At 44.7% G+C, this 20590-nt stretch overlaps 1 protein-coding gene across 6 annotated transcripts in view; it reads right to left on the bottom strand.

Annotated features, from left to right (window-relative positions):
• The window catches only part of ERICH3 (glutamate rich 3), a 68591-nt gene that overhangs the window by 25770 nt on the left and 22231 nt on the right, over positions 1-20590 (bottom strand). For 4 of the 6 annotated variants that reach the window (XM_054038188.1, XM_054038192.1, XM_054038193.1 and 1 more), the window contains 7 exons: positions 17877-17966; positions 16078-16206; positions 13221-13382; positions 10592-10807; positions 8260-8440; positions 6632-6818; positions 1680-1978 (listed from right to left, as the gene is read on the bottom strand). In XM_054038188.1, coding sequence (XP_053894163.1) covers positions 1680-1978; positions 6632-6818; positions 8260-8440; positions 10592-10807; positions 13221-13382; positions 16078-16206; positions 17877-17966 — 1264 coding nt within the window. The remainder of the gene's footprint in view (positions 1-1679; positions 1979-6631; positions 6819-8259; positions 8441-10591; positions 10808-13220; positions 13383-16077; positions 16207-17876; positions 17967-20590) is intronic. The other 2 variants (XM_054038189.1, XM_054038191.1) reach the window with 1 other exon arrangement.

Raw genomic sequence — 20590 nt, 5'->3', positions numbered from 1 at the left:
CTCTCTCCTCTCCCCCCCTCACCCTCTCCCCCCCTCTCTCTCTCTCACACACACACACACACACACACACACACACACACACACTTCTTAAATCTCGGTCCTTCATTACCAGAGTAATCTGGAGTGGGGCAATTCCTACTTTGCCAGAGTAAACTGTCTCTACATTAAGAGTTTGTATCAATGTACTTACACTGGTTGCTAAAGTCACAGTGTAAACAAGACCTTAAATTTAGATTACGAAAGATTTTGAAAACATATTTGCTGTTGTTACTTTCTGTAGCCCAGTACCACACAGAGTGCATCAAGACCCCTGGTGCTAGGCTAGGGTTACCATAATCCAGCAAGCAAAAAAGAGGACGGGAGGAGCCCCGCCCCTGTCCTGCCCTAGCCCCGCCCCATCCTGCCCTAGCCCCGCCCCTGCCCCTCCCACTTCCCCCCCCTCAGAACCCCCAACCCTCCCCCCACTCCTTGTCCCCTGACTGCCCCCTCCTGGGACCCCTGCCCCTAACTGCCCCTCAGGACTCCACCCCCTACCTAAGCCTCCCTGCTCCTTGTCCCCTGACTGCCCCCTCCTGAGACCCTCCCCCCATCCTAACTGGCCCCCTAGGACTCTACCCCCTACCTGTACCCTGACTGCCCCAACCCTTATCCACACCCCCACCCCCAGACAGACCCCTGGGACTCCCATGCCCCATCCAACCACTCTCCACCCCCCCACCTGACAGCCCCCCCAAAAACTCCCAACTCATCTAAACCCCTCTGCTCCCTGTCCCCTGACTGCTCCAATCCCTCTCCCCACTCCTGCCCCCTGACAGCCCCCCACACTCCTTGTCCCCTGACTGCCCCCTCCTGGGACCCCTGCTCCTAACTGCCCTCCAGAACCCCACCCCCTACCTAAGCCTCCCTGTTCCTTGTCCCCTAACTGCCCCCTTCTAAGACCCCCCCCAAATGCCCCCCAGGACCCTACCCCCTACCTGTACCCTGACTGCCCAAAACCTTATCCACACCCCCAGAAAGCCCCCCCCCGAACTCCCGATCCCCCCGTCTCTTGACTGCCCCCTCCAGAACCTCCCTGCCCCTTCTCCGACCCCCTGGCTCCCTTGTTGTTGGCCTTTCTTTGCCTAATGTCTTGGTGAACTTGCTCAGGAACTGCCTGACTCGTCGGCAGGCTGGGCAGCAGCGGGGGAGGAGCTCCAGACTGCCGGAGGCGATCTGCGAATGCAGGGAGGGAGGGAGTGATTTCTGCTGCAGGGGGGAGGAGGAGGAGCTCTCTCTGGCTGAGTGTCGGAGCCCCATGTAAGTGGCACCATCCGGCCGGCTGCACTGTTAGCCGCGCGTGCTCTGCATGGGGGGGGGAAGTCCGGACATTTACTAATTCCCCCCGGATGCTATTTTTAGCTTAAAAAGCCGGACATGTCCGGGGGAATCCGGACGAATGGTAACCCCATGCTAGGCACAAACACACTGCAAGAGTCAGCCTTTGCCCTAAAAGCATCCAGTCCAAACAGACAAGATAGACATGGGCTGGGAAGTGGAAAAGAGGCGAAGGGACTCCCTTGTGGTCAGCGGCTGAGTTGGGAATAGAGCCCAAGTCTCCTGACTAGCAGTGCTATGCCCTCTCCATTAGACAATTCTGCCTCCCCATTTTTGTTCCTTAACTTGGCTTTTTGATACTGTACCATCTTTACTAGCATTTTCCTGGTCATCTTCGGACTCATCCTCTGGTCCTTCTTGTGTTTCTTCTTCTCTTTCCTCCTCTGCAATTTCCACGCTGTCCTCTGCAGGCTCCTGACCCTCTCCGTGAGCTGAGGAAATTTCAACTGTCAAGTGTTTGGTCGCCTCTTGCTCAACGCTGCCCTCACTTGGCTCGTTGTGCTCTTCATCCTTCACGGAATCCTCTTGCTTTTCTCCATAGTCTTCTTTCATCTTTTTCTTTGGAGGAGAGGGGTTTTTGTCCAGGCCCATTGCAATAATACACCTAACAAAAACAACACGGGAAACTTGGAAACTACACATTTTTCCTTCCATAACTTGCCACATGCCTAGTGAGTTAAAAATAAAATTAAATACATTGTCCTATGCCTCAGGTTCACCACTATGGGACAATAACATTTACCCAGCTCTGTAAAGCACTTTGGAATCCAAAGGGTTAAAAAAACCCTTTAGAGCAAATCCTGGTCCTGCTCTACCATACAGTACTGCATCAGTACTGCACTAAGCTACTCTCCAGGACTTTCACTGCACTGCGGCCGTGTGCACACAGGATGTTACTGTCATGCTGCTGTAGATTCACACCCTGGCTTGCCATGCAGCTACTTGCTGTGTAGACAAGCCCCAAATTGCATATTTATAGGTGCATTTTGGCCAACTAGCAATGGACTGAACAGAGATCCAGGACCATGTTGCTGAGAGACAGAACGCTCCCTACTTGCTTCCCTCCTTAACCCCCTGGCCATCGCAGCTATGCCAATATAACTTTTAAGTGTAGACCAAGCCCAATACCTCCTCTTTTCCCTCCCTCTAGTTTTTCTTTTTTTAACAATTCTTAATGCTGCTTTAACCTCCACCAACCAACCCTGTTTCCTCACCTGCCTCCCACACATTGAAAGATTTCTTAGTTCATAGCAGGTGGTGTTTGCTTTCAGAACTCTGGTACAATCCAGGAAATATTGCACAACATACTATGGATCCTGGGGATATTCTGGGGCCTGATCTACACATAAAACGTAGATCAAACTAGCTACATCATTTAGGGGTGTGAATTTTTCACACCCCTGAGAGATGTAGTTAAGCTGACCTAAGGCCCAGTACAGACGCTGCAAGCAATTCTTCGGTCAATTTAGCTACAGCATCTCAAGCAGGTGGATTAACTACGGCAATGGGAAAAACCCCGTTCTGTCACTGTAGCAGGTATCTGCATTACATCACCACAATGGCACAGTGCCGTAGCTGTTCCACTGTAGTGTAGACATTACCCAGAGACTCAGTGCCAAGGCCTAGTGAAGAATGAAAACCCCACTCTGCTGATTCCTTTTTCTTTCCTCAAGACAACTCTTCTAGGGCTGATCCCTCTCCCTTACTCTCAGCAGTTCTCCCCATAGCCATGAACCCCTTCCCATACCTTTCATTCCCTTCCTAGAACACTATGACCTATCCAACTGCTCTTCTTACATAAAGCTTTAATACAGCAATCCCTCATGCTAACCCTTTCTATAGCTGCTTCTAACCTGCCATGAGATATCCTAGAGACTTCCAAGGCTAGAATTTCAGAGACTGACTTCCAATTTTGTGAGCACAAAATGTAGGTGTGAATAATTGTGTTAGGCATTCTGTCCTCTCTGTTATTAGTGCCCATAATTTCCTAAAGGTCATTGAGATATTGGAGTTCCTATGTGCAGGTGCACAGCTATCTAGGGCTTCAAGCCTACAATGAGCTCTGCATAGATTAACCCCAGCATCCAGGCAGAACCTATTGTGGAATCAGGGGCAAAGTCACTCAGGACTTGACCGAAAACTCATGGAAATCAATGGGAACCTTCACTGAGCATGGGATCAGGCCCTGAATCTGTGGGCATAAAATCACACCCAAAATTATTTGTGCTCACAATTTTGCCCCTTCAAACATACAGGGGTAAAGCAGGACTTTATGGGATGTGACTTGTTGGGGACATGAAAATACAGCTGTAACTGCTGGGAAAGGAACCTTACAAAAGGGGATCTTTAGGTCGATAGCTAGATTTGGGTGGGCTGGTGGAAGAAAGAAGAATTTCATTAATCATTGGGTTTTTTCCAATATGAAATAATCTGAACCATTTCTCCAGGCTCATATCATTTTAGATAAAGGTAATTCACTTTCTTTGCCACACACACAGAAAAGCGGAGATTTGAGCTAGTTTGGATATTTACTGAAACAGTACCTCCATCCTAATTCAGCTGCTTTTCACTCCTCAGAAAACCTTGTCACAGCAACTATAGCATAATATTTACATAAATCATGTAAATCATGTAAATGTTAGTTTGAAGTGGAAAGACATGGAATTTTTCCTCAGAATTTAGTGTTTATCTAAAAAGTTAGTTTGGCTCTATGGGGGTTCCCCTCTCTCCGCTTCCCCCGGTGCATCCAACTGTTTATTGTTGTTTTAAAAATATAGTATGAAAAGAATAAAAATTATACCTGGCAGCAGCAGTTCTACTGTATGACACTGCCTTGAAAATCCAGCAGACAGATTTTTTTTTTTTTAAATTAAAACTGAAACTTCTTGGCATACACTCCAGCTGTTGATCATGGCATTGTCTTTGGCCATGAACAAAAGGAATGCTTTGTTGTGCTCATATTTGTTTTCTGCATCCTGGGCAATGTCCTATATTGGCCTACTCTGCAGCCAGGGAAATTACTGTGGACTTTAAATGCTGAGGCAGAATTGTGCTCCTGAATCTTAAGATTTTGTTCTTGTTGTTTTAATTATGTATCTAGCTTGCATGGTGGCCTAGAAAAACCTTAAGAATACAACTGAGTGTAAACTGATTTAGTGATGTCTGCCTGAGTCAACAATAGGTCTGAGAGATGGGAATGACTCACTGAAATGAATGGATTGTTAACTCTGGAACCTACAGATAAATAACTATGGTGCCATTTAAACTATGTCACTGCTTATCATTTTTAGCATAAACATCCAGCTGACATACTTATCCAACAATGCCAAACCACCTTCTATGCCTCTCTGGTTGACAAAAGGCCCTTTTTGCCCCTTCCCATGCTGACATATATTCCAACTTCCCCCTGACAAATCCTCTGATGTAGCTATACATCAGGGGTCGGCAACCTTTCAGAAGTGGTGTGCCGAGCCTCCATTTATTCACTCTAATTTAAGGTTTTGTGTGCCAGTAATACATTTTAACGTTTTTAGAAGGTCTCCTTCTATAAGTCTATAATATATAACTAAACTATTGTTGTATGTAAAGTAAATAAGGTTTTGAAAATGTTTAAGAAGCTTCATTTAAATTTAAATTAAAATGCAGAGCCCCCCGGACCAGTAGCCAGGTCCCGGGCAGTGTGAGTGCCACTGAAAATCAGCTCACGTGCCGCCTCGGCACACGTGCCATAGGTTGCCTACCCCTGCTATACATCTTCAGTTCAAAACTCTCTGGCATATTGAAAACAGAAAACATGGTTGTAACCCAAAAACCCCTCAGTGTCAACTAGCAAGGGGGTTACAAGAATATCCTGATTCTGGTCTGTGCATTCTGGTTCAACAAAGAACGTCATGTGAGGTCTTAAATGAAAGTCAGGGTCACACACATTGTTAATATCGTTGTGAAATGTGTGGACAGTTACTATGTAAGGAGCTATGTGGGAATACTGAAAATACGTTTAGATTCTGTATCACAGCAGAGGTGGAGAAACAGGTTTCCTGTCAGTCAAAAGATATTTATTCACCTGTCTCTCTGTCGACGCGTAAATTAAGCATGGTAAGCTAACACATTGGAGGTATTTACATACAAAGTCAACAGAAAGATGTGAAGTCAACAAGGAAGAACACACGGCAGAGGAAAAGAACCTTATCTTGAGATACACTTCAAAGGTTTGCTGAACTATATTTGGGGAACAAAGAAGAGCCTCCGAACGGGCAGTGTGTTGACATTCATGAAAACAGGATCCTCACCAGCTTGGGTTGAACATGCTGCAAAAGGCTTTGGGTGAGATGAACTTCATTAAACGGGAGGTAAATCTACTAGCTAAGTTTAACCTCTAGAAAGTGTATTGTGGTTTTATTTTATAGGTAAACCCTTGTTTCCATTATCCTTACTCACGGTCTCTTGAATCTTTGATAATAAACTTCTGGTTGTTTTCATTATCAGTGCTGTGGTATTAAGCAAGAAGCTGATCCTGAGTTGAATCCTACAAGCTGGTGTGTACACTGTTCCCTTGGGGACAACCGACCCTGTTATTTCTGTGAGTGGTCAGTGGCAAGGGGGCTGGATACTACAGGGGAATGCTGCAAAGGGGCTCAGGGACTGGGGTACACCAATTGTTAACCTGCATGGCAAAGTGAGGGCTGGTGTAGCCCAGAGGAGAAGACTCAGGTGGCTCACAAGCTTGTGGTGTCAAGGAACAGATACCCAGTTCAGCATAAGCAAGTCTCCCTCACACTGGAGGCACGGGAGGTAACATGGCGACTCAGTCCTGGGTACCCTGAGAACTGTCACAATGGGGACAATGTAAAAATCAACTGACTTCAATAGGAGATTGCCTATGGGAAGACTGCAAGAGTAGATCCAATATTCGGATGATATTACACCTCTAGCCCGATATAACGCAGCCCGATATAACACAAATTTGGATATAACGCGGTAAAGCAGTGCTCCGGGGGGGGCGGGGCTGCACACTCTGGTGGATCAAAGCAAGATCGATAGAACGTGGTTTCACCTATAACGCGGTAAGATTTTTTGGCTCCTGAGGACAGCGTTATATCGAGGTAGAGGTGTAACTGGTTTCAAGACAAGGGAGGCAACAGATCTCCATTCATCTGAGATGTGGCCTGGGCTCTAGAGAGATCAATGGGTAAAATGTTTGATAGATGATTTTTAAAAAGTGGGGAAAGTTTTGTGGTCTAAACACTTGTGAGCATACCTATAGCAAGGAGACGCTCTGTCCACATTCACAAAGCCAAAGTATCCATGCTTGCCTCCCAATCTCGCACCCTTCCGATGCTTGTATTCGCAGCAGGAGCTCAGCCTGTCCATCTGTATCCCATTGAGGAAAAAGGTGAGACTGAAGGGGAAACCATGGTGCCGCTTTGAGGTAAAGTGAAAGGTCTCTGTAATTGGTGAGAGAATGGGGTTAATGCTTTCTTGACAGCCTGTGTCCAGTGACCTCCATTTTGTCTGCATATGTGCCAAAACCATGGATCTTGTGAGATCAGGCGCTGTGCCTCTCATCTGCATTAAAGAGCATTATATTGTGAAATTCCACCTGCTGATATCCACAAATATCATGCTTGTCCCCACCCCCACAGCAGCAGCCTGCAGGTGCTGTAACATATCCGTGGCCAGCTAGGCATCATCACTGCAGCTATTCAAAACTTCACAGCTGCAGGGAGGATAGAACCCTGAGCCTCCCATCTCAAAAACACAGGCCCCTACCACTTGATTTGCAGAAAGATATCCATTAGCTGTTAGCTAGCAGTATAGGGCTTATGACACACAGCTGAGCAGTGCTAATTCTCTCCAGCAAATGGCAGTAGGACACCATACATAGCTCTTTATCATATTCAATGAAAAATCAGAAGCAAAACACAGTTACATACAACTCATTGAGTGAAACAGAACTGCTGGTTCAAATGCTTCTCTCAACTGGAAAACTAAAATCACCCCTTCAGCAATAGTAGTCATCACTTCAGGTTACAGAAACTCATTAGCATGGCACCATGGTGGGGTTGTGCTGCTCCTGGGTATAGGCTTTATGCAGAGGAGCTCCATAACATTGGCAGTGTTGGGAAGAAGTCTTCCTCCAATCCCCAGGCTGGAATAAGGACTATGATCTGTAGTAACCCTCCCCTCCTTAATTGTAGATGCCCCTCCTTCCTCCTCAGTCAGCTAGGCAGAGCCGAAACCGTGCACAATTGTGTGATGTATAGTGATTGTGGAGAACTCCCTTGTGCCTGCACCACAACCACCCATGCAGGAGAACAACTGTGATTTCATTGCATCTGAGGACTTCTGATCTTAACCTAGAGGTGATTTTTAGCTATCAGGAATAGTAGATTCCCAGGCCTGATTCTCCTCTAATTCTTGATATACACCACAGTAACTCTAGTGAAGTCTATGGAGTCACACTAGTGTAAGACGGATCAGAATCAGGCCCCCAGAATATAATTTTCCTTCTGGAACAATAAAAAGCATACATTGATGTATTACTGCTACTCAGAAACAGATAATTTAGTATTCAGGGACAGTTTACTCCTGCAAATATTTTATTAACCATACAGCTCTATACACAAATTAATCTAACCCACAGTATTTTGTTAAATCACTCCTCTAAATTCCTTCTTCCATAATTTGCAAAAGTAATTGCAGCCTCATTTTCAATCATGGAACAGTAAATCTCGATTTAGGTTGGAGGCAGCTGGTTTATAAGTCCCTGGATGCGCATATCTTGAGTGAGCTCAGCTGAAATCATTTTGATATCACATCAACAGTTTATCCAGAAAATAAGATGTTGCCAGAATTAAAATGAACGCCTCAACTTTTAATCCTTACCTCCTTCCAGTAGCTTGCCTTTGTAGACACAAAGGTTTTCTCCTCCACAATGTTGCTGATAGACTTTGATTTCATCTCTGTAATCAGTGTCATCATGAGACAAGTGCACACTTTTTCCTAAGTAGATCATTGTAACAGATGCATTGCTGTGTAATGAGGGCTTATGGAACTTTCCTGAGTCCTACAACAGGAGCACAAAAAATGCATTCAATAACCAGACTCCTAACTAGAGGTGAACAAAGGGGCAGCACCGGTGAGACATTTTTAAAGTATTCATTCACCTCTTTTTCTCTCACTGAATTTAACCTTCCTGAACTGCAAATAGATCAAATTGTTGTGTCAAATCGGTGGCCCCGATTCAGACTCTATGTAAAACTCTGGTGGTGCAAAGGGTCCTTACAGCTGCCCTACTGAGTCAGCGGACGATTCCCTGGCATGGGGACATTGGGCATATGAGGAATGTACATGGGAGAAGGGGGCATGGCCAGAGCACTGCTGGACTCCAGCAGTCCCCAGATGGCGTAATAGACCCTCAGGTCAATCTAGCTGGAATTCGTTTAAAAAAAATAAATAAATAAAAAATATTGTCGCTGTTCTTACACAAACTTGGGCAACCCTGCAGATCAGGGACGTGCAAAGGTAGCATACAGCTAGGTTTGCCCATCACCTAGGGTCCTGCATTGAGCACAGCTCCACCAGACCCAAGGATCAGGTCCTGTGTTTCTTTACCAGACATAGAAGGTCCAGATAGATTAATTATATTTTCTTCTTTGATCTGGCAAATGTTTATCCAAATCTGAAATTACCAAACCTGTATTTGGTGTCCAAAACCCAAATCAGCTGTCCTCCCAGCTATAGATCCGACATCTAAATAATTCCTGTATGTCAGTTTACTTTTCAAATAGAATCCATTTAGAATTCCTCCATTCTCTCTGCAAAGCCATTCTAGTTAGAGCAGCGTGAACTTTACATAGCAAATCATGTATTTAATTTCATGTTTCCGTTTGTGAATGCTCTGCAAGGAGCCTTTGATTGTTATTTATTTGTACACTATTAAAAATTCTTTGATTAGGGTTTTATGTGGGGAAAAAAGTTCAGGCTCTGAGTTCGTCATGATTCACTATGATCCTGATTCAGCAAGAGACACAAGTATGTGGCTAACTTTAAGTACATAAGTAGTCTGCAAATTTAATCTGTTTCTGCTCTGTCTTATGACATCATAGAAAGGATGGGGCATTTTCCAGCACAGCTGCTGACTAAGGGCTTTTGAGAACAATCTTGCTCTGGCAGGGAGATGGACCAGATCATCCAATTAGTCTTTTCCACATCTGCCTTGTATGATTCGGACTATAATGTGGGCTTAAGCATGCAGCCCCCATACTGGCAAGCTCTTATGGAAGTTAATGATAGTTCTGCCTGAGAAAGGACTGAGTCTTATGCCAGGGGCCTTCACCATAAAAGCCAATTTTTCAGTTTTTCTGTGGCACGGAAACCAAATAGCCCCATTCAACTAAACAATCTATCCATGGGTGTGGTGGGGTACAAGGACAAATCATGAGTAGATTAGTCTCCCAACATTCTGATCTTGATTCTGTGAACACACCTGCTTGTTGAATGGTTTGATACACTTGATTCTCCTTAACAAATGATTTTAGATTCATGTTTGTGAACGCATTTGTAAAACCACTTTCTTCATTGGAAATGCTTAATAGATGGATCCTTGGAAAGAGCTCACAAAACAAAACAATCAAAAGTTGGGTTTTCAGGAGTACACAAAGCTTTAACTGAAGGTGGGGAGGAGGACAAAAACAGGTAGGGTCTAGCTGCTTCTTCTAGTTTTTGAGTTGGTTCACTTCCAAGTGATGATTTCAGTCCTGCTCAGTTGAATTAGTGTCTGTCCGGTTATTAATATATTCGATTAAATTAATTTGGCTGTGGAAAACAATTCCAGGCTGTTGCATTAAATAGAAGACAATACAATATCTCAGCACAGCATTAAAGCAAACATGTAGGACCAGATTGTGCCATCAAAGCACTCTCCAAACTAGAGATCCAGCTCAGACTTGCACTGTAATTCTGGCACTGACAAAACGCTGAGAGTGCACAGCCTTGGGTGTGTGCCCCCAGCTCTGGCCCTGGTCTGCTGATCTTGCTCCTCTCTGGCCCCTTGAGGAGGCTGGCACTACTTCCACTGCTAGCCAGATTCAGCATCTCTTGAACCACTTCACTGCCTCTTCATGCTCTCAAGACAGCATATCTGGTAAAAGCACCTCTGGAGTGAGAAATATAGATATCAGGGGGTAGGGGGTGGAAAAGAGATCACATACTGTACCTTTGTTAACAGCTGCTCTAAGCCATTTGGTGCGGTGGTTGGGCGAAAGCGTCTGCCCCTGGAAGTCCCATGCCTAACTCCCTTTATGTTCTTATCTCCTTTTTGGGGTGGAGGTGGCACCGGTATCACGTAATTGTTAATGATGGGAAGTTGATATGGGGATAATCCAGCTGAATAATCCACTGAGTTCATAAGCCTCATCATGTTTTTCTCTCCCTGCAATCACATTTAACCATGTCAAACCCAAGTTCATGCAAACACTGAGTCTGCTCAGCACAACTCGAGACCATACTGGATGGACATGATCTGACTGTTCCTTCCATTTCACATTCCCATTTTCAAACAGGGGCCTCTAAATTGGTGCCCACAACTTTGCTTGCGAAATGATTTGTGCGAGCAAAATCCTGAGTCTGAATCTGAATCTGGAAGCACAGCTAGAGGACCTGTGTCCAGGTCCCTTGAAAATTTAACCCAAGAACTGATTCTAATTTTTTTTAAATTGAGTATTACTTATGGTTCTGGCAGACTCGACCCCAGCCAGCCAGAATAGTGAATGAATGAACAGTGCTTTTGCAGTACTAATTTCCTTCCATTTGTGGGGCAGAAACCAAGGAGTTTCATAAAATTATTGGGCACAAAATTACCTCAGTGCCTTTCAAATGACTTTATTCCCATTGGTAGTGGAGCTTTACTCCTCCTCCAGGATGAAATCCATCCAAGGGCACAGGAGCCAAAGGCCCTGAAGCAGGAGGCAGGCGTACAGAAGAAACTCAGACCCTTGCAGATGTTGGAACTGGGCTCTGCAGCAGGTCCACATAAACCATCCCGTTTGAGAGCTGGCAGCCATGGGAGCTGGCTGGGAGAAGGGCTGAGGGTCCATGGTAACTTACTGCAGTACCTTGCAGTGGCTGCACAAGGGTCACAGCCCCCGAACCACTCATACCTTTACCGACATAAACTCTATTCACTTCACTTTCTTCAAAGCTATGGGAGAAGGGGCTGAATTTCCCCTTTAGATAATTACATACTCACGTGAGCAGGTTCCACTAGCCTGAGCAGCTCCCCTTCCCTATTCCTACTTCTTTGGCTTAGGAGGAGGAGTTGTGGTGAGGAAAGGAGAGGGGGTTGCTGTTCCTTTACAGCTGTGGACGGTGAAGGGGAGGCTTTGCTGGGATCATACACTTATAGGACTGGAAGGGACCTTGAGAGGTTATCTAGTCCAGTCCCCTGCACTCATGGCAGGACTAAGTATTATCTAGACCATCCCTGACAGGTGTTTGTCCAACCTGCTCTTTAAAATCTCCAATGATGGAGATTCCACAAGCTCCCTAAGCAATTTATCCCAGTGGTTAACCACCCTGACAGTTAGGACGTTTTTCCTAATGTCCAACCTAAACTGCCCTTGCTGTAATTTAAGCCCATTGCTTCTTGTCCTATCCTCAGAGGTTAATTTCTCTCCCTCCTCCTTGTAACATCCTTTTATGTGCTTGAAAAGTGTTATGTCCGTCCGCCACCCCTTTTCCCCCCAGTCTTCTCTTCTCCAGACTAAACAAACCCAATTTTTTCCAATCTTCCCTGATAGGTCATCTTTTCTAGATTATTAATCATTTTTGTTGCTCTTCTCTGGACTTTCTCCAGTTTGACCACATCTTTCCTGAAATGTGGCACCCAGAACTGGACACAATACTCCAGCTGAGGCCTAATCAGCACTGAGTAGAGCGGAAGAATTACTTCTTGCATCTTTCTTACAACACTCCTGCTAATACATCCTAGAATGTTGTTTGGATTTTTTTTTTTTTTTTGCAACAGTGTTACACTGTTGACTCATATTTAGCTTGTGATCCACTAGGACCCCTTTCCACAGTCTAGGCAGCCTTCTAGGCAGTCATTTCCTATTTTGTATGAGTGCAACTGATTGTTCCATCCTAAGTGGAGCATTTTGCATTTGTCCTTATTGAATTTCACCTTATTTTCTTCAGACCATTTCTCCAGTTTGTCCAGACTATTTTGAATTTTAATCCTATCCTCCAAAGCAATTGCAAGCCCTTCCAGCAGGGCATCATCTGCAAACTTTATAAGTGTACTCTCTCTACAATTATCTAAATCATTGATGAAGATATTGAACAGAACCGGACCCAGACCTGATCCCTGCGGGACCCCACTTGATATGCGTCTTCCAGCTTGACTATGAACGACTGATAACTACTCTCTGGGAATGGTTTTCCAACCAATTATGCACCCACCTTATAGTAGCTCCATCTAGATCCTCTACAAATACCCTCAGCTGTCCCTGTTAAGAGGTAGGCACTCCCCCTATAGAGAATCTCCACAGAGAGTGAAAATTTTATATGCAAAGAAAGACTACTCTATAAAAAAAGCATCCACTGTGTTTTTCAGTGCTGTGATCCAGGTCTGAATATGAAGTCAGTAGGACAATGTCTTTTGCAAAACAAAAGGAAGGGAAAGAAGGAAAGTCTGAACAAAAAGCTGATGATAAATAATTGTGCATTAAACACAGTCTGTGGTTCACAATTCTGAGATGTACAGTATTAGTCTACTTTTAAGTCATTCTTTCTGATGGGTTCCTGAAACTATGTAATTCTCATAAAAAAAAAAAACAAGGGCTAACCCCATTGGGAAACTGATGATCATGTTCAAGTTCCAAGAGCTTTTGTTTGGATCTTGAAGAAGTCTTGGGTGTGGATCCTGCTGTAGGATATCCAGGAAGTGGCTGTAGTCGGACTGGGCGTTGCATATTTCCTGGTGCAGTGTTTGGTCGAGGAGAGGAAGACTGGACAATTGAAATAAGAGAAGAGCTGTTTAAAATGAGCATTCATGCACATTCCAGAACCTAGGAGTAATCCAATAAGGCAGTGGTTCTCAACCTTTCCAGACTACTGTACCCCTTTCAGGAGTCTGATTTCAGCCCCAGGCTGTGGGGCTTTGGCTTCAGCATGTATCTTAGCTTTGTGGGGCCCCTGCTTGCCACCCCGTAATGCCAGCACTGCACTGATGGCCCCGTGTAAACCCAACCTGTGACCCCCGGGGGTCACCTCTCCCAGGTTGAGAAACAATGATATAATATATAGAGCAGTATAAACAAGTCATTGTCTGTATTAAATTTTAGCTTGTCCTGACTTTGCTGGTGCTTTTTATGGAGCCTGCTGTAAAACTAGGCAAATATCTAGATGAGTTGATGTACCCCCAGAAGACCTCTGTGTACCCCTGGTGAAGAACCACTGCAGTAAGGGACTCAATACAATTATAGATGAACCTTTAAACCTGTTATTTAATCAAGCCCTTGCAATTTGACATGAGATTTCTTGTAAAATAAAGGTGAGTAGAAAAGTGTATTTACGAAAACAGGGCTTACAACAGGGTAGAAAGTGCGTAATCCCAAAACACAAATCTCTTGAGGACACAAAAAAGTTATTGATCAAGATTTTCAAAACTGACATGAGAATATGGGTGCCTAAATTGAGAGACATTAAGAAAGCATGATTTTCAGAAAGAGCTGAAAACCTTCCCTCTGAAGATCATGTCCCCTTAAGGTGTCTCAGATTGGGCACCCAAAACATGGAGCACCCAAAATCACTATTCACTTCTGTATGCAGTGTAGTTGTAGCTGTGTCTGTCCCAGGGTATTAGAGAGGCAAGGTGGGGGAGGTAATATCTTCTAATGGACCAACCTCTGTTGGTCTAATGGAACAGGGGTGCCCAACTTATGAACAGCGGCCTGCTTCAACACAATATACTAGTGGCTGGTTCAGTCGCGTTTGGTCGTCTTGTTTACACCATTTTAGTTTACACAAGTGTGTAAACAAACAATGCTGTACATAGAAACAACCTAACTAAATACATACAAAACAAGCTGAACTTAAAATATAAATCAGAACAGGTGACTTTAAATCTAAGGGCTAGTCTACACTAGAAGTGTGGATGCCGCTGTAACGCATCTGGTGCAGACGCTCTATGCCAATGGGAGAGAGCTTTCCCATCAGTATAATAAAACCACCTCCACGAGAGGTAGTAGTTATGTGGGCGGGAGAAGCTCTCCCACCGACATAGCGCTGTCCACACTGGCTCTTAGGTCGGTGTAACTTACATCATTCAGGGGAATAGTTTATTCACACCCCTCAGTGACATAACTTATGCCAACATAACAAGCCCTTATTAAAATATGTAGAATCTGTTTGGCCCACACAGGACTGTGCTTAGGTTTATGTGGCCCTCCTGTGTAATAAGGTTGGACACCACTGCAATAGGAGATATTACCTCACCAACCGTGTCTCTCTATTCACTTCTGAAAAGTCTTGGCTATAATCTAGTTTTTTCTATTGTCAGCTAACAAAGCAGCCCACTTGTGATTATAACGAGCTTATCGCCACTCTCCAAGCTTTGGCATTAAGGATAAAGATGTCCATAATTTAGACCACTTAGGCTATGTACACACTACAGCTTAAGTTGGTACAAGTTATGTTGCTCAGGAGTGTGACTAAACCACCCCCCCGTGAGCGTCATAAGTTACACCGATCTAAGAGCCGGTGTGGACAGTGCTCTGTCGGCGGAAGAGCTTCTCCCACCGACATAGCTACCGCTCATGGAGATGGTTTTATTTGGCTGACGGGAGAGCACTCTGCCATCGGCATGAAGCGTCTTCAGCAGATGTGCAGTGGTGGCACAGCTGCATTGGTGCAGCTGTACGGCACTGCCCCAGCACGAGTAGACATGCCCACTGTCTCTCTAATACAGGGGTCAGCAACCTTTCAGAAGTGTTTCAGAGTAGCAGCCGTGTTAGTCTGTATCCGCAAAAAGAACAGGAGTACTTATGGCACCTTAGAGACTAACAAATTTATTAGAGCATAAGCTTTCATGGACTACATCCCACTTCTTCAGATGTAGCCCACGAAAGCTTATGCTCTAATAAATTTGTTAGTCTCTAAGGTGCCACAAGTACTCCTGTTCTTCTTTCAGAAATGGTGTGCCAAGTCTTCATTTATTCACTCTAATTTAAGGTTTCGTATGCCAGTAATACATTTTAACGTTTTTAGAAGGTCTCTTTCTATAAGTCTATAATATATAACTAAACTATTGTTGTATGTAAAGTAAATAAGGTTTTTAAAATGTTTAAGAAGCTTCATTTAAAATTAAATTAAAATGCAGAGCCCCCCGGACCGGTGGCCAGGACCCAGGCAGTGTGAGTGCTACTGAAAATCAGCTTGCGTGCCATCGGTTGCCTACCCCTGCTCTAATACTTAGTGTAGTGATCTTGGAGGGTGGTGCAAATAAAAAGAGAGAATTAAGGTATTAAAACAGGTTTATCATGAAACAAAGCCACCGGTCTCTAAGAATTGACATGCCATGCTCCTCAATAAGGGCCTGATCCTACTCCCTTTGGAGCAATCAGGACAGTCAGTGCTACAAAGTAGAGATGTAATAGGTGTCTGTAGAATGGTATAGGATTAGGGGTATTTGATAAGACTCACTGATTGCGAAAGACCGGATTGCTCTCCCTCAACTAAAGCATGGCGCCCATAGTGATTTCTTGGACCAGCAGGTGGGTGTGGAGAGAGTAGAGGATTAATATCTTCCACTGATCTTCTTGATCGTTCCACCTAGAGGAAGCGAACGTTATACATCTGAGCGCTTGGTGGGAGAGGAGGCTATAGATCCTGTCATGGAACACTGACCCAGCCTTCTGCGTCTGCGAATAACTATCAGCTTTGGCAGGTGCTTAGGTCATTATCCTTTAAATGGAAGAAGAGATCCAGGTCTGACACTAGAGCAGGAGGAAGGAGCAGATGGATAGAATGGGAGAGAAGCAAGGAGAAAAGAGAGAATAAGAATCGCCCATTCTTTTTGATTCCTGGGTCTGTTGCTTCTCTCCCATCTTTCTGTCCCTTTCCCTTCTCCCTCCCCTTCTAGTCTTGTCCAAACACCTGATGAATCCTATCAGTTCCACTCCTCCTCCCCTTGTTTCCATGTATGTTTTGAATCTCTGCCCTCTCCCTCAGTATTTCAGTCTCTTACACTTTGTTTTGTTTGAAGCCCTGTTTCTTTTCTGAAGTTAGAGGATCCTCTGCAATCCCATACTTCCTTCCTTTGACATCTGTTCCCTCTCAAAGTCTCCATATTGTGGTGATTCTCCCTCTGGCAGTGAAGGGTTAGATATGCCTTTACCCCCTATCCCTTTTACTGTGTAATCTCAGATCAGTTGCTGGCCAGATTAGCAAAAGATGGTGGAGAAAGATGTCAATTACACCTCCCTGCATCAGCCTGTCTCTTGAATCTCAAAGGGAATTAACCCCAACGGATAGAAGACAACCAGCACCAACTGTAGGGTTCCCACTGAGGGGAGCAGTTTTAGTTTCTGGTCAGGAGTCCAAAATTACCCAGCACTGCAGCAGGCATTATGCCATAAAGGATCCTGAATATAAACTTGGACAGACTCTAAACCACAGCTTCTCTCCAGTACTTCCTGACTGGAACGGAGGCTGTAAATATCACAGGATTGGTATTTTTATTTATTTTTCCTTCTCCCTGTCACAGCTGGAATGCAGAGAAAAGTGAAATTCAAACCCCTGAGAGGTTTGCATTCTTTCTGCACGTCATCAAAGGACCACACAGCTTCTTAACATACCCAGTGTGGCCAACTCTCATGATTTTGTCATAAGTCTCACAATAATTATTGTTTTCCTTAAAGCCCCAGCTCCTGGAGTCAAGAGGATATGTGATGATTTCAGCTTTCATTCTTAAAGAAAAAGTCAGTTTCTAGCCCTCGTGGCTGTGGAGAAAGCTTCAAAATGTGACCCCAGTGCACCCTAAGGGACCAAAAGCAGAAGGCAAATAAAAAGAACACCAAATCTATTATTTTTACATACTCTCGTGATTTTAAAGCCAATCTCCTGATTTTTGAACCTATGGGACAGGCAATACAGCATGCCCTCTGCTGTGTGTGCATTCTTACTGATAAAGAATAAGAGACTGTTTGAGAAGATGGAATCCCCCGTATGGTTTTTTAAGCGCTCCAGACAGGAGTTGAAGAAATTCAGCTGGAGAGAGATTCATGCCATGTGAGGTCTATGGTTTCCTGGCTAGAACAGCCACTGACTTCCACACATCCAGAGGCTGCACCATCGAGCACAAATACAGTGGTTCCAGAATAAAGACTCCTGAAAGAACTCTACCCTATCGTGGGGCTGGTTCTGATAAAAATAACGCAGAGGCAAGTAACACAGAGCAAGTTTGCCCAGTGGCTCAGTACACTCACACGTCACTTCCTTACCTTGATTCTCTGAACCCGCTCCTTCCTCACAACATTTTCCAGTTTTCTTTTTATTTCTAGCTGATGATGACGCTGCCAGTGCAAGAAAACCTATTAATTACCATAATGAGGTGTCAGTGAACACAATAAAGCTGGATATTTCTCATCTGCCCTCCTGGTTATTACACCCATTGATCACTGCTCGGTAGCTATCATTGACTTGCCTTACACTTCAGTATGTGAAATCGTTCCCTTCCCAACATTAACATTTTTAAAGCTATAGTGGCCCAGTCAGCTTTTACTTCTGCAGAGGCTATTCCCCTGGCCAGGGCAGAATGGTGCGGCCAGAGGGAACGTTGGTAGGGTCCAAGGACTAGGCAGATCAAAGCAAGCATATCTATCACATTGAGGAGATTTAAACTTCAAGACTTCTTGTAAGAAATGGAAAAGGAGGTGGATATGTTTTGCTGTTTTTAAAATTAAATAGGCAGCTAATATTGTTTTAAAATGTATTATGAAGAACAAGTTTAAGCTTTGTTGTAACATGCGTTGTTTGCCTGGACTGCTCAAGACCTGAATGCTTGTGTAGGAGGAACTCTTTGAGTTGGCTTCTTAAATACCTTCCTGCTGTTTCATCTGATACTTCTTGATGAAACATAGGAGCCTTGTCTTATAACAGGCTTATTCAAAGTGATACAAGCTACGAAAGGGAGATCTGGAAGAGTGTTGCCATTTTCCTAATGTAATAAAAATACTGTAATTATAAATAATAATAAATAGTGTGCAATGAGCATGTCATAAAAACAAATGTTATATTTAAGTCACTGTTTTTAGAATTTATACTCAGGTAAAGGAGAAAATCCCTGGAAATATTCATTTTTAGGAGGGGGTTCGTGAGACTTGACATTTTAGTGAAAGGGGTTCACAGGTTGTTAAAGTTTGGGAACCACTGGCTTAGTGAATACCACAGCCATAAACAATGTGTTTAATTATTTATATTAACCTGAACTGCTCTCCTATAGGAGACAGTAGGTGCCTGCGGAATGGACCCTGCAATCTGCCTTGATGAGGGTGGGGGGCGGGGGAGGTAGTACATAGCTGCACTGCCTCAGGAACAGACAAGGGCTCCCTCTTACTCCAGTGGGAAGTAATTGCTACTGGACTGTAATTGTAACAGATTCCTTCCTCCTCCACTAGGATGGGGGGTGGGAGGGAGATCGGGAGCAAAGCCTTCGCTGTGCCCATTCTTCTCCTGTTGCACAGTGCCATCACGTAGAGCCTGCACTTACCTAGCGGGAAGCAGGCTGGAGAGAGGCCAGGAGACAGAGATTTAGGGGGCTGCTGAGTAAGATACTGGGTCTGGTTTCATCCATCACGTCACTTAGGTACCAGTTGAACAGATGCTTTGCAAGGAAAACTGAGAGTCTCAGCTTCCTGGAGAATGCTGCATGGACTGCACTCCACGGGGGCAGAAGAGGGACCAGTCTGATTCCTCTGTGTGGAAGCAGAGGGCAAGAGAGAATCTTGCCCCTAATTGATGTTTATTAGGAAGCAAGCACCTGTGTGCTACGAGGTGAGAGTGCCTGTAAACGTGCTGAGCCCCCTCACTTCAAGGCCGAGGGAGCGTGGAGTCCCTCAGGAGGCACTCCACAGCTTACAGGGGCAGGCTATCAGCTCTAGGCAATCACTCAATGAGCAGCCAGGGCCTGATTCCCCGCTGCCCTGCACTTTGTGCAGGCATTTACACCTGAAAGTGCGCTGCCAAATCAGAATTCCACACACACTTACACCAGCAGCAGCTTTTTACCCCACTGTGCACTGGTGTAAACATCTACACCAGGTGTAAGGCAATGAGGTAGCAGTAATTCCCCAACTGCAGCATCCTCCCTTCTATGTAAAAGTGACAATGGGCAGCTGCACCGAGCCCTCCAGTAGCAACATGGCAAGAGAACCAGCTACCAGCAAGGACTCAGAGACCTAGGGCATGCGGATGGCCTGCTCTGCAGATCGGTTGGGGATCTATGAGGCTGCACATTTGCCAGCTGATCTCTGACCTACTAAGCCATGGCCATGCTCCCTTCCACCTGTGTGAGTGAGGGGATCATGCAGTGGAGAAAATGTGACTGGATACTCACAGCCATGCCCCCATTAGGATTTGGCCTTCTATCTAGAATGTATTTTATAAAATGAAGTGGATCCATGTGTGTAATCTGTTCTGGGAGCATCTGTGAGCCCTCGCCCTGGACCAGGACCCCATTTTGCTTGGCGCCGTGCAAACAGAACATGACGACAGTCCCTGCCCCAAAAACTGTGTGGGGCGGTGTTACTGACAGGTTTTAGAGTCTGTTGATTCCATCTAGTTATGAATTTCACAAGGCAAATTTTCTACTCCAATGTTGTGTTGTTTGGTGGAGACCATAAGATTTGAGGTCTCAAAAACAGGACTGAAGCAGATGCTTTAACGCTTGAAACTACAAACTGCATGGTGCAGGCTTGAACAATGAATCGGATTATTTGAATATTCAGATTTAAGAATGGTGTTAATCAGAAAACCATTAATTGAATATTTGTTAAGAAGCCAAGCTGGGCAACACAAACAAGAGTGACAAGGGCAGCTATTTAAATGCCAGGCTCTGCAACCCGTTAGAATTTGCAGCTGAAGCTTGGGATCAGTTTAAGCTCAGAATCTTTAAGGGGATAGTGAGCTTGAGCTAAATGCAACATGATTATGGAGA

This window comes from Malaclemys terrapin, chromosome 8, assembly GCF_027887155.1.
Source record: "Malaclemys terrapin pileata isolate rMalTer1 chromosome 8, rMalTer1.hap1, whole genome shotgun sequence".
Lineage (NCBI taxonomy): Eukaryota > Metazoa > Chordata > Testudines > Emydidae > Malaclemys > Malaclemys terrapin.
This window is presented reverse-complemented; position numbering and strand designations above follow the sequence as displayed.